The 14,661-nt window shown below is 37.4% G+C and overlaps 1 protein-coding gene across 1 annotated transcript in view; it reads left to right on the top strand.

Moving 5' to 3' along the window:
• The window catches only part of LOC149818676 (BSD domain-containing protein), a 36,856-nt gene extending 22,985 nt beyond the window's left edge, over positions 1 to 13,871 (top strand). The window contains exons 4-6 of the mRNA XM_089983963.1: positions 6,509 to 6,708; positions 6,988 to 7,060; positions 13,430 to 13,871. Of these exons, the coding sequence (XP_089840089.1) occupies positions 6,509 to 6,708; positions 6,988 to 7,060; positions 13,430 to 13,436 (280 nt within the window). The 3' untranslated portion in view covers positions 13,437 to 13,871. The remainder of the gene's footprint in view (positions 1 to 6,508; positions 6,709 to 6,987; positions 7,061 to 13,429) is intronic.
• Positions 13,872 to 14,661: the final 790 nt, after the last annotated feature.

The following is a 14,661-nucleotide window of genomic DNA, read 5'->3' on the forward strand; positions in this document are numbered from 1 at the left end:
AACTTTGTCATATCCTATGAAAATGAACCAATATGAGAATTTCGTTGGGGCGTTCCCTACTGAGCGACGCGCTGTACTCTCTAGGCCCGGAGGCAGTGATAAATGTGCAAGGGTTGCTAGGTCGTCGCCCAGAAGCGACGCATCACACCGGCGCCCGGGTGTGGTATCAAATAGGCAAGGGTTCCCTCACTTTGTTGGACGGGTGGGGGTAAAGAAGTTAGTCCAAGACCATAAAATTAGGTTAGCCACTTGGAACATAGGGTCTTTAACTGGTAAGTTGGTAGAGTTAGTAGATGTTATGTGTAGGAGAAAGATTGATATTTTATGTCTTCAAGAGACCAAATGGGTAGGTGAGAAAGCTAAAGTGATAGAACCTTGGGGATATAAGATTTGGTATACAGGAATAAATAGGAATAGGAATGGAGTAGGGATTGTTATGAGTCGTCAGTTTATAGATAATGTAGTTGAGGTCCGTAGGAAGGGTGATAGAATTTTACTTATTAAATTAGTATTAGGTACGGATATTATTAATATTATTAGTGTTTATGCACCTCAAGTAGGTTTAGATGATTCCATTAAGCATCAATTTTGGGAAGATTTAGATGGAGTAGTACAAGAGACATCCTATGGAGAAAAGCTTTTCATCGGCGGTGACCTTAATGGACATGTAGGCATTAGTAGGGATGGATTTGAGAATATCCATGGAGGCTATGGTATAGGAGAAAGAAATGAAAGTGGAGAAAGGATTTTAGATTTTTGTTTGTCCTATGATATGATCTTAGCAAACACTTGGTTTAGGAAGAGGGAGTCTCACCTAGTAACATTTAAAAGTGGGGTTAATACGAGTCAGATAGATTTTTTCCTACTTAGAAAGAGAGATAGGGGTTGTTGCATCGATTGTAAGGTTATACCAGGAGAAAGTGTAGCTACACAACATAGAGTCTTAATTTTAGATCTTAGAATTAGACAATGCCGCAAAAGGGATAGACATAGGATAGATCCTAGAATTAAGTGGTGGGCACTGAAAGGAGCTAAACAAGGAATGTTTGTAGAGCAGGTAGTTAAGGAAGTTGATTGGTGTCTCGAGGAGGATTCAGAATCAATGTGGAATAAGATAGCGGGTGGTATGAGAAAAGTAGCTAAGGAGGTATTGGGTGAGTCTAAAGGCGGTGCACCACTAGGTAAGGATACATCATGGTGGAACGAGGATGTCAAATTAGCTATTAAGGTTAAAAGAGAGTGTTATAGAAATCTAAGTAAGAGTCGTGATAATGAGAATTTGGAGAAGTATATGATAGCAAAGAAGGAAGCTAAAAAAGTTGTTCGAAACGCGAGGGCTAAGGTATATAAGGAGGTTTATGACAAGTTGGATACCAAAGAAGGCGAGAAGGATATTTATAGGCTTGCAAAGATGAGAGATAGGAAATCGAAGGATTTGGGTATGGTTAGATGTATCAAAGATGAAACGCAAAGGGTTTTAGTCAAAGATGAGGAGATTAAGGAGAGATGGAAAGATTATTTTGATAAGCTATTTAATGATAGTCATGCTCAAGATCTTGGAGACTTCTCCATTCCTTTTCATGAGATAAATCGTGACTTCATGCGCAAGATTCAAAAGAAAGAAATTGCAGAGGCTTTGAAGAAAATGAAATCAAGAAGGGCAGTTGGCCCAGATGGTATACCTATCGAGGCTTGGAAATGCTTGGGAGAGAAAGGTTTAGAATGGTTGACAAATCTTTTTAACTTGATTTGGCGAACAAATAAGATGCCTAATGAGTGGAGGAAGAGTACTTTGGTGCCTTTATATAAGAATAAGGGTGATATACAAGATTGCACAAACTATCGTGGTATAAAACTCATGAGTCATACTATGAAACTTTGGGAGAGGGTGATTGAGTCTAGGTTGATGAAGGTTGTCATGATATCGGAGAATCAATTTGGTTTTATGCCTGGAAGATCAACTATGGAAGCTATACATCTTCTTAGACAACTTATTGAAAGATATAGAGAGAGGAACAAAGATTTGCATATGGTTTTTATTGATTTAGAGAAGGCATACGATAGAGTACCTAGGGACGTTCTCTGGTGGACAATGATGAAGAAAGGTGTTTCTCTCAAGTACATTAGTATAATTAAAGATATGTATGAAGGAGTAGTAACCAATGTCCGCACTTGTGGAGGGGTGACAACCAATTTTCCGATAACGGTTGGGTTACATCAAGGATCTGCTTTAAGCCCTTTCCTATTTGCGATAGTGATGGATGAGCTTACGAGATCAATTCAAGAAAATGTACCGTGGTGTATGTTGTTTGCTGATGATATTGTTTTGATTGATGAGTCTAGAGCTGGGGTTAATGCTAAGTTAGAATTATGGAGACAGACATTGGAAGCTACAGGTTTTAAGTTGAGTAAGAGTAAGACTGAATATATGGAATGTCGGTTTAGTAAGCAACGAAGTAGTGATGGGAGTGTAGTGAAGCTTGGTGAGCAAGATATACCGGTGAATGATTATTTCAAATATTTGGGATCCATCATTCAAAAGTATGGAGAAATTGATGGAGATGTAAATCATAGGATAAAGGTTGGGTGGATGAAATGGAAAAGTGCTACTGGAGTGCTGTGCGATCGTAGAATGCCATTGCGGTTGAAGGGAAAGTTTTATAGGACGACTATTAGACCCGCTTTACTATATGGTACGAAATGTTGGGCTGCCAAGAGACATCATATTCAAAAAATGAGTGTAGCTGAGATGCGGATGCTTAGATGGATGTGTGGAAATACAATAAAAGATAAGATTCGGAACGAAGAGATACGTAAGAAGGTAGGTGTTGCACCCATTGAAAATAAGATGCGAGAGAATCGTTTACGGTGGTTTGGACATATTCGGCGAAGGCCTAATGATGCTCCAGTTAGAAGGTTGGAGAAATGGGAAAATATATTAGTTAAAAGAGGTCGGGGTAGGCCTAGGAAGACTTGGATGGAGATGATAGGAAAGGATATGAATGCTTTGAACCTCACCGAGGACATGGCGTTGGATAGAAATGATTGGAGGAAAAGGATTCATGTGGAAGACCCAAAATGAATTTCTTTTTTGGTTCATATCGCTGACCCCAATTGTTTTGGGATGAAGGCGTAGTTGTTGTTGTTGTTGTTGTACATTTTTCACATATAAAAGCTTTAAAATTACAAAAAAATTTCATGTTTGGAAGAAACTAAATCTTGGACATACAAGGATGACCAAACCTTTTGTGCCAAAGATTCAAGTCTATTTTTTGAACATTACAACATAGTGTATTCTTGAGTATTTCAAAAAAATCCATGTAGTACAAACCTCATTCTCTATGACCTTCCCCAATCAGCTTCCCTGACTGGTGATCTTGTACTCGACAATCACGAGAAGAGAAGGAAACATTACACCCATGGTCAGTTAATTGAGAAACATATAAAATATTTAGATTAAGTTTAGGAATATATCTAATTTTTGGAATACAAAAGCCTTTTGAGTTTTGTGAAATATTTTCAAAACTTCTTATTCCTTTAATCTCAAGAGATGTTTCATCTGCAGTAAAAACATTTGATCAACTTGAGTTATGACATTGTGATAGCAATTTTATGTTGGGTGTCATATGAAAGGAAGCACCAGCGTCAAGAAACCAAAGAGATTTACCGGGATCAAAAATGTCGACGGAAGAGACAACGACTCCGACAGATGAAAAAGCTCCTTTGAGAAGTGGTTGAAGTGCCTTCACCAATTGAGTTAGATACATGTTTCCAATAGATGTCTCACTTGATTCTTGCTGAGATTCAAGTGTAGCTACTTTCTTTTCATAAGGCGTCTTTAATTTTGGACAGTAAGTCTTGACATGTCTCGGTTCACGGCAATAATAGCAAATGACTCTTCTTCTTTCAAAGTCGCTTATTTGTTTTTCATCATTAGTTCTCCCAACGTGTCGAGGTTTGTATGAGCGAACATGATTTCTCGGTCTAGATACGGCTAGAACCGAATCATCATCACTTTTGGAAATTCTTTTCTTGAGTATATTCTCTTCCATACTCAATTCTTCTATTGTGTCTTCAATGGAAGGGACTTTTCCCCGATGGAGAAGAGCGGATTTGGTTGATTCAAATTCGGATCTCAATCTATTAATGAATTGGAAAAAATGCTCCGCATTCACTTGATTTTGACGAAACTCTATATTTTGTGGAGAATGCCACTTTGGTTCAAGGAGGGTCAATTCTTCTTATAACTCGGATAAACTATTGTAATATTCTCTAATACTCTTATCCCCTTGAACCATATTGCGAACATTTTCTTGAAGATTACATATTTGAGAAATATCTTTAAGAGAGCACATTCTCTTAAGATAATCCCAAGCATCATTGGCATGTTCAAACTTTGAAAGGCTTGAACACTTCTTTATGTCAACACTTGATATGAGACAAGACATGATTTTGGCATGTTCCATTCTCCATTCTTTCCACTTTTTTTCGTAAGTGGAGATGACTTTAACCTTTTCTACCTCCGAGAGAGGTACTTCTTTCTCTCCTTTGATGAGGATTAGTGTAGGTTTCACATCGGTTCCATCCACTAAACCCCATAATCCTTTTCCCCAAATGAGATGCTTCATGATTGAAGCCCATGTGACATAATTAGAATCATTGAGTTTTATGGACTTAATGGTGACATTATCACTGTCATCCATTTTACAATTTGAGAAGAAAAGGATAGGGAGAAGAGAATGATAAAATATAAAAGAGAGATTAGAGAAGAGGATACTCTACCACAAAACGGTGAATACAAGTAATCCTCCAAGCTTTCAAACCTTCACACGATTACACCTTCAAAGAGATCAAAGCTTTCAAACCTTCACACAATTACACCTTCAAAGAGACCACTTTTTTTGAAAGAAACTTGAGTGGCACAGTTCCCAATGCACGAAAAACTTTGTTTTGATTGCTTCTACCAATGACTCTAATACCATGTAAGGAAGAGAAGCCCACAATAAAAATAGTTCTCAAATAATGTTCACTCAAGCACAATAACCACTAGGGTTCATACAAAATACCCGAAAAAGGGTATGCACAAAGAAGAAAAATAAACTTCATTAAAATGAGAGAAATCCCAACTCAAAAGTATATTTTACAAGGGGACAAAACCCCATATTTATAATGTTGAAGAAGGGAGTCATAGAAAGTTATTGGACTCTCCAACGGCTCTAATAGAGTCGTTGGAGTGTCCAACGACTCTTTCATGGACTTTGCTTTTTGACTAAGTCAAAAAGCAAAGGTCTAAGAAAGTGTCCAAAGGTTTTTGCTTTATGCTTTTTGATTTGGTAAAAAAGCATAAGCTTACAATGGTCCAAACCAAGAAAATAAAGTTAACTAGCTATCCTATTGTAACTAAACTAAAAGATTACATATAATGGGGTATTTACATATGAGATTGTCTATGAGATTACAACTTTTAACACTGGTTAAGTCCAAATCAATCAATTCTTGAAGTCTAAAGCCAAAATATAGTGTATTTTGAAGAGGTGCATCCAGATCAAGCCCATATAGAATGGTCTTAACTTTGGTCATGACCCCAGTGGTCTCTTATTGGATCTAACTCAAACATGGACTTTAGATTCAATTGGATCTAACTCAAAGTTGAGTTTTGTAAGGTAGTCTTTTGTTCTGCTCTTTTATCTCTAGGTAAAACAGAAAAATGAAAGAAACCTGAAATCACGTCAACAACATCTCACTTTTAATTTAATAATATTGAAGCTTCATCATTAGCGGTTGAATCTAAACAAATCCAACAGCGTTGAAAAGAAATTAGGTGCTCTGGGAGCACCCTCTTTGTGTGTGGTTTCATTAGGTCAATGTTTTTCTGTGATGGCTGTCTAGGAAGCAAATTTGCTTGCAGTTGCTTATTTGAGATTAGCATTGTTGTTACAATGTGTAACACATGCATGCATCTAACTACCCACATACATGTAACAGTGAAGTGTTTCAAAAGCATTAGCTGCTCTGACCCTTGTGTGGCTCTCCACCAGTGGTATACACCTCTTTATCCTATTTAAGGTGTGTGCCCTGAAGATTTAGGCTAAGAGGCTTAAAAGGGATATGCCTCCTTGCCTTTGAGGTGACCTAAAAACCATGGTTCAATCATTGTAATTTTTCCTTCTGTCATAAACTGGAAGAAGATTGGTACAGGCAATTGTTTAGAACTCAAGCTTAGAGTTAGCAAATGTAAATGTTCAAGACTTCAAAGCAGGGTTGTTGGCTAGACATTCATTTCACTCATGCCGTTGCAACAAGTTTACAAACAACTTGAGACACCTCCAATTTCTGATTTGATCCTCTTTGATGAATCATTCCTCAACTATTGAGGCAGTGGTCATTATTCCTTTTCCTTTTTAGAGACAAGATTGCATAAAGTTATTTTCATGGTCACATCGTAGATTTGTTTAAAAAGCTCATTTAACACTGTTCTATTACCATTTATACTGTTTATATTAATTAGATATGAGAAGGCAGCAATGGAAGAGTCAAAGTTGAGATTGACAGAACCGGACAAGGATGTTAGACCACAAGAAAATCAGCCTGTAGAGATACCACCTAAAGTTGAATTATCAGAGCCACCACAACAACGCAAGGTGCCTACAGAGCATGACCTGGATGCGTTTCTTTTGGGAGATTTGGGGAGCAGTGATGAGGAACCCGGTACACAAGTTTTTAGTGCTTTTTCATATTCTATTTTTTTATGAGATGGAGATAACTGTGGTCACTGTGTGTGTAATGTATGCATTTGTGCATTGTTATTATCTACAGATGTAATACTTTTAACAAGTTTTTCTGATGCTTTTGAGATTTTTAGATATCATTAATCTTTCATTCTGTGCTCTGGAAGAGTGATACAGTATATGACCTTGGTAATATCAATTGCCTGGGCTTCCACTCTTATCATGCAAGTTTTGATCTACCTTTTCGTTTCCCTTTCAGATGGTGGCGCTGGTGGTTTTGGTGATGATGATGACGACTTTGACAAGATTGTGAATGCTTCTTCAAGTAAAAAGTAAGTTGCCATCTACTATTATAAATTCATTCTTCAACTACATATAGCAACTAGAGGTTCTTTACGTTCGTTGAATTAGTGCTGAAGTTTTGAGTAGCTGAGATGAGAGAATGACTACGGATTGAAAAGGAATTTAAAATTAAACAAATAAGTAGGATTTTCATAGCCCACATGGTTAACCAAGTTTGTCAGATCTCTCCTAGGCATCCCATGATCAAATCCTCCTGTGAGCATCCGGGCAAGCCTGGTGCACTTCCTTTGTGGGGTGGGTTGTGCACCCAGGGTTACTGCTTTGAGGGGTGCAAAAAACGTTGGGGCAGTTGAGGTCCACTTGTGCACATGTCCGCAAATCCCACCACCCTAGGCAGGTTCCTTGTCATAAAGAAAGAAGTTTTCATTGAATCTGAAAACTTGTGCATAGAGTGCATAGTTCTGTAAATTTTGTGACTTTGATCACATACAAGAAAAATGGTATTCTGCGCTGTTAGAACTTTTGAAACCCAAAAGTATTTCTGAAACATCTTAGCATTCCAAAATCACATCACTGTGTGTTGACTGACTGAGACAGATGCGTGCATTTGCTGTTCACAATGACAGAGATTCTCACACTTAGCACATACCAAAAAATTGCTTTGTAAAGAGTTTGAAAGAAGTAACTCTTCTGGAGACATGCTAGTGCCTTGGATCTTAGAAACTTGCAATGTTTAGGTGTGGGTTGTTACTTGAAAATGTGGTTCAGCTCCTCTGAAGGAATGATTTCTCTGCTAGGACTCCGAGGACTCAGCTGTAGTAAAACTGTGTCTCTACCTGAGGTAATCAGGTGAAAACTGGGTAAATATCTGAGTTAAGTCTCTGTTTGGGTGCCTGTTTTGAGAGGGTATCAGAGTGGATTCCCTGAATCCCTACAACCTCCATTGTTTGGAACAGAGTTGTCAATCGAGAAGGCGGGAGCGGAAAGCGATTTGAGAAGTGGAAGTGGAAGTGGAAGCGGAAAGCAAGGCACTTCTAAAATTTTAAGAAGCAGGAAGCGTAGAACAACTTGAAAGCGGACTAGGAATCATCTCGAAAGCGAGAAGAGAAGCAAACTGGAAGCGGCCTATGAATCGAATCAGAAGTGAACCAAGATTCGAAGGGAAAACGAACAGGGAGGCGACCTAGGATTCGAGTTGAAGCGAAAATATAATTATATTTTTCTTAATTTACCAAAATATAAACATAAGTAGATAATATTAAAACCGATCTATTAATATCAAAATTGAATCATATATGCAAAGTGCAACCATTTAACAAATGCATTATGTTGTAAGCATTTAATAAATAATACATCAAGAAAAAAAATAATTAAAGATTAAAAAAATGACAATTGCTATCAACATCCAATTTCTCAAATAATAAGAGAACATTAAGTCATCTTAGAGAACAATAATTATACAATATACGCAGTACACTGTCAAATTTGCTGGATTTTACCTCAAAATGTAGAAAAGTAACATAAGGAAAAGAAAAAGATTCATACAACTAAGTAGTTTTTTACGATCTAAGAGTACAAACAAAACTAAGCAAGAAAGAACACATAAATGCCTAGCATGAACTAGACCAACCATTTTAGCAAAAAAATAAACAAAAAAATAGAACAATGCTAACAAAGAGTGAGAGAGAGACAAATTGAGAGAGAGACAGTGAGACACAGAAAGAGCGAGAGACATAGAGAGAGGGGGAGAGAGGGGGAGGGAGATTGAGAGAGAGAGAGAGTAGGGGCGAGAGAGGGAGAGAGAGAAAGTGGGCGAGAGAGGGAGAGATAGAGAAAGTCAGAGCAAGAGAGAGAGAGAGAAACCCATGGAGATCGTTGGCTTAGTTGTCAAAAGTCGCGCCTAAGTTTTTCCTAGGCCGCCTAGGCCTAGGGCCACCGCCTAGGCTTATGTGTTAAGGCGGTAGGCCTTGTTTTTTAACCTAGGCTGCTTAGCCGGTGCCTAGGCTGTCCCTACCTAAGTTGCATAGACATAGTTGTCAATTTTTTTCCTCTCGCCTCAAAAGATTTCTTTTTCGTTCTCTCATTTTTTTTTATTTCACTTTTCATTTTTACCTTATTTTTTCTCTTTTTCTTATTCCTCCTCCTTTCACCCCTTCACCTTCTCTTTTTCTTCCTCTTCCTCTTTCACCTTTTTTTTTTCTTCTTCCAACTCTCTCCCCTCCACTCTCTTTTTCTTTTCTTCTTTTTTCTCTTTTTTTTCTGTTTTTTTTTTGTTGTTTACAAGTATGCATGTGTTTTTGATACACACACAAGCATATATATAAAATCTGTTTTTTCAGTTATTTATATGAGAACAAGGTTCATCCTGTCTTCTTTTTCTTTACATCACCGTTGAGACCCTCCAAATATCAAAGTTTTAGGTATTTTATGCTCAATTTGAACCATTAGATGTGTATCAATATTTATTTATTGAGAAACAAGCTTTGTTTCAAATTGATTTGATGTAAAAATGTAAATATTTTATCATGAAATTTTAGTATGATATCAACCGATGATTTTTTTACCTCTTTACAATACATATTTGAGCATAAAGATGCTTAATCAATTACATGTTCTCTATCCAACAACAATCATAAACACATCTAATAGTTCAGATCGAGCATAAAATATCTAAAAAGTATGGTTTTTGGTGGATCCTAGCAGTGACCCAATGAAACAGGGGCAGGATAATTCTCATTTTCTCTCTCTAATATACACTAGAATATGAGAACTGAAATATGGGCATTTCCAACACTTTTTTTTGCAAATCCAACCATGTGAATTTGCTAGGAATCAACCATTAGATTGTGTATTTTCGATGAAAAAATGTGATTTTTGAATGCTTGAATATTTATGAAGATTATGAGCCATTAATTTTAAAGCCTTAAAAAATCTCGTATATGCATCAAAATCGGATGATTCAAGAGCGGGTTCTTATAAAGCCAAGCATGTAGATCATAGAACAAAAAATCCATGAAAATTGTGGTTCACACATTAGTTCTCATATTTTCAGTTTACATATTACAGTGACTATATATATACAAGATTGCACAAACTATCGTGGTATAAAACTTATGAGTCATACTATGAAACTTTGGGAGAGGGTGATTGAGTCTAGGTTGTCATGATATCGGAGAATCAATTTGGTTTTATGCCTGGAAGATCAACTGTGAAAGCTATACATCTTCTTAGACAACTTATTGAGAGAAATAGAGAGATGAACAAATATTTGCATATGGTTTTTATTGATTTGGAGAAGGCATACGATAGAGTACCTAGGGACGTTCTCTGGTGGACAATAATGAAGAAAGGTGTTTCTCTCAAGTACATTAGTATAATTAAGAATATGTATGAAGGAATAGTAACCAATGTCCGCACTTGCGGAGGGGTGACAACCAATTTTCCTATAACGGTTGGGTTACATCAAGGATCTGCTTTAAGACCTTTCCTATTTGCTATAGTGATGGATGAGCTTACGTGATTAATTCAAGAAAATGTGTCGTGGTGTATGTTGTTTGTTGATGATATTGTTTTGATTGATGAGTCTAGAGCTGGGGTTAATGCCAAGTTAGAATTATGGAGATAGACATTGGAAGCAAGAGGTTTTAAGTTGAGTAAGAGTAAGACAGAATATATGGAATGTCGGTTTAGTAAGCAACGAAGTAGTGATGGGAGTGTAGTGAAGCTTGGTGAGCAAGAAATACCGGTGGATGATTGTTTCAAATATTTGGGATCTATCATTCAAAAGTATGGAGAAATTGATGGAGATGTAAATCATAGGATAAAGGTTGGGTGGATGAAATGGAAAAGTGCAACTGGAGTGTTGTGCGATCGTAGAATGCCATTGCGGTTGAAGGAAAAGTTTTATAGGACGACTATTAGGCCCGCTTTACTATATGGTACGAAATGTTGGGCTGCCAAGAGACATCACATTCAAAAAATGAGTGTACCTGAGAAGCGTATGCTTAGATGAATGTGTGAAAATACAATAAAAGATAAGATTTAGAACGAGGAGATACGTAAGAAGGTAGGCGTTGCACCCATTGAAAATAAGATGAGAGAGAATCGTTTACGGTGGTTTGGACATATTCGGCGAAGGTCTAATGATGCTCCAGTTAGAAGGATGGAGAAATGGGAAAATATATTAGTTAAAAGAGGTCGGGGTAGGCCTAGGAAGACTTGGAGGGAAATTATAGGAAAGGATATGAATGCTTTGAACCTCACCGAGGACATGGCATTGGATAGAAATGATTGGAGGAGAAGGATTCATGTGGAAGACCCAAAATGATTTTCTTTGTTGGTTCATATCGCCGACCCCAATTGTTTTGGGATGAATGCGTAGTTGTTGTTGTATATATATATATATATATATATATAGTAATTGGATGGTGTGTCCCAAGTTTTGGTGTATATTCAATATTATGCAATTTCATAAATTTTGCGGCTTATTCATAGTCAGAATCATATGTTTGTTACTAATTTTAATTATTTATTATAACATTTTTTCTTTTCTTGATGTTTTATTTTTTTGGTCCCACCTAGGTCGACTAGTCCCGCTTAAGCTCCGACTAGTCTTTTTAGTGGTCTTTTTCCTAGGCTCCAAGCGCTTTTGACAGCTACGGTTACCAAAGAGGAGGAAGCGAGAGAGAGGGTAGGGTTTGGGAATTGAAAACCCCAAACCCTACTTGGTTTTTGTTTTTTATATTTCACAAGAACAAAAATAACTATTTTACATTTTTAAAAAAAGTCTTTTATTTTATTCGGTAGCAAATTTTTTTTATCAAAGTCTAAAACTGTTCAAGCCCCTCAAAAAAAGAAACTCACTTCCATTGATAGGAAGTGAGCATGCTTTCCCGCGCATTTCACGCTTTTGAAATGTGCGCTTCCCTGAGTTATATAGCGTTTCCGATCAGCCTGGTTTGGAATCCTGGTTTTGACAAATAGAGGGAGATGGGAGGGGATTTGGCTTTCACTCGTTTCAGCTACGTCCTTATGAGGATGTTGTTGCCGGCTCCATCTGCATAGCCTGTCTTGACTCCCTTCCCATTGTATTTCTCAATGCTCTACCCACCCACCTGCCTGCCATTAATACCAACTACCCCTCTTCATGCTAATTTCCATTATCCCGTTCTTCATCATCTCATTACACCGTGAAGGTGGTGGTGATGATGATTAGCATGCTGAGGACATGGTGATTGTTCTCCATGACAATGCTATTGCTGGTCATCAGTATGGAGTTGGTCCTCGGAGCCATTTCCATCTTCATGGTTACAGCAGGTTCTTCTTGTTGGTTCCAGTTTGGAGTGACTAGGCCAGCCTAGTCGCATGATGGACATTTGCTGGCTGCGTTCTGGAACTAAGGCAGCCACATAAGCCTCAAGACTGGTTGGACGGTTTAGCTATAGCCAAACCAGGTTGCTGGAGATGACTGGTTCTAACCTCCAAGTTACAATCTTTCTTGCAGTCCCATATTGTGATAGGGTTTAAAGTGGGAAAAGAGAAGGAAGGTGCTTATCAAAAAATAAAAAAAAAGAAGGAAAAGGAAGAAATAGATAAAGTACAGTTCCTGACAATTTCAAATTAGGGCCTACGGATCTTCTGAAAAAAAAGTGTTCAACTTTTCTGAAATTTGCTTGCAAAGACGTTCTGAATGCAACTTTATGTTGAAAACAATGTTTGGCTAATATATACACTTTTTCTTAGAATAAACACACACGGTGGTTATGTTTGTGTGTGAAAATCTATTAAAAAATGACTCTTATAACAAGGTGCAGCCCCGCGTATTTGCCAACTTGCTCTAGGGCCTGTTTGGAATCTCGATGTTGGGATGGGTGTTTATGCATTTGGTGTTCCCGTGGCAAAATCTTGGTCAAACGCCCATGGTGGTCCCCTTTGAAATCTCGGTGCTAGGATGGGCATTTATGCATTTGGGATGGGAAGTAAGGCCCCTCGTCCTTTGTATATACACTAAAGGATGGATTTGGCAGCTACCACTTCCTCAAATGCATAAACTCCATAAACGCCCATCCCAGCTACAGATTCCAAACATGCCCTATGTTTGCCTGCGTGGGAGATGGTAGTTGGCAAGGAGATGCCAACTCCAGCCAATTACTCCCAAGCAATTTATGGGATTTAATAAATTCGGTTGCTTCAAATCCTGGATTTAGCATATCCAAATCCAAAACAGTCCCAACCAGTGACTAAATCTACCCGAACAGGGACCTTGTCAAATTAGATTAGGTCACCATTCAATTGTGATTGGAGTTTCAGGTGATTGAATTGTTGCATTTGCCTGCCAATTTTTATTCTTGTGCCATCAAAAGTTTTAGACAAATTAAAGAGCTCAAGTTAACTTGCAGGTCTTAGAGAATGAGGATGGTGGGTGGTCAAAATCATCTAAGAAAGCTTGAAGTGTGAAATTCGACCTGCTGAGGCATGTCCTGCAAATATCCTTCTCTATTATCTTCAATCACAATAAGGTCTTGGAAGTTGTTCATTGTATCTAAGTGTTGATGCTTGAGAGTTGAGACTCTAGTTCTAAGTCCATGTAATTCCCTCCCCCATTCTTGTCAAGTATTGGCGAAGCTATTCTTTTGATGCCAAAATTAGACTGTGCACTAAGTAGGAAATCCCACCATGTTTTCTGTCTCAAATTCAATTTGTCATCTGTATTTAAAAATTGTTTTAAATCTAATTCATCATCTGTAGTTGAAAAAATGGTTTCAAAATTTGAGGGACTTATAATACACTCTGGCTCTTCGGAGGTATGCATACTTTTTGTAGTGATGGATAATAAATTGTTTAGAGGGCGGATCAGGTGCAAGCACGTTGCTAAAAAAATGTGATGCCCCTGCCTCACTGGCCCAATATGACACATGTAGTTTACATATTTATTTATCTGGTAGTGCTGGTAAACAAATTGAATGAACTAAACAGGTCATGTTTGGGCTTGGTCATTTACTAGTGGATTAAACTTGTGTTCATGTTTAGGAGCTTGACAATATATATATATATATATATATATATATATATATATATACATTTAGTAGTTCATATTTTATGTATATATTTTTATGCATCTTTCTCTTTGTATATATATTTGATCAGTAACCTGGATTTCTAGCAGTTTTTCTTTTTACAAGTTGGGCAAAGGTATCTGGTAGCGTAGGCATTCAAAGCTAGAAATAATTGATCACTTGCAAAAACAAGATCATTTGGAGGACTTGGATAAACTTGTAGAATTGACAAGCTGATCAACTTGAATTGACTGTTGACAATGAAATAAACATGAACTAACAAGTAGAAAATACGTTCAAGTTCACAGCAAGAATGCTACATCAATACTAAAATTGTGGCAAGAATGATTAAGACCAAAAGTACCCATGAGATAAAATGCTTTACTCGAGTAGCACCACTTCAAAGAGAATTGACGTTACAACTACCTTGGACCATAAGATTTCAAATTCAAGAACACACAATAAGAATGGTTAAACAAGGCCTTTAACTTAAATTTCCAATTTATACAAACATTGAGGCTATGGAACCGAATGTAAAAAAATAATACCAACTTTTTGACAAAAAATATCCTTCA

This window comes from Nuphar pumila, chromosome 13 (assembly GCF_984573655.1).
Source record: "Nuphar pumila chromosome 13, dmNupPumi1.hap1.1, whole genome shotgun sequence".
Classification (NCBI taxonomy): Eukaryota; Viridiplantae; Streptophyta; class Magnoliopsida; order Nymphaeales; family Nymphaeaceae; genus Nuphar; species Nuphar pumila.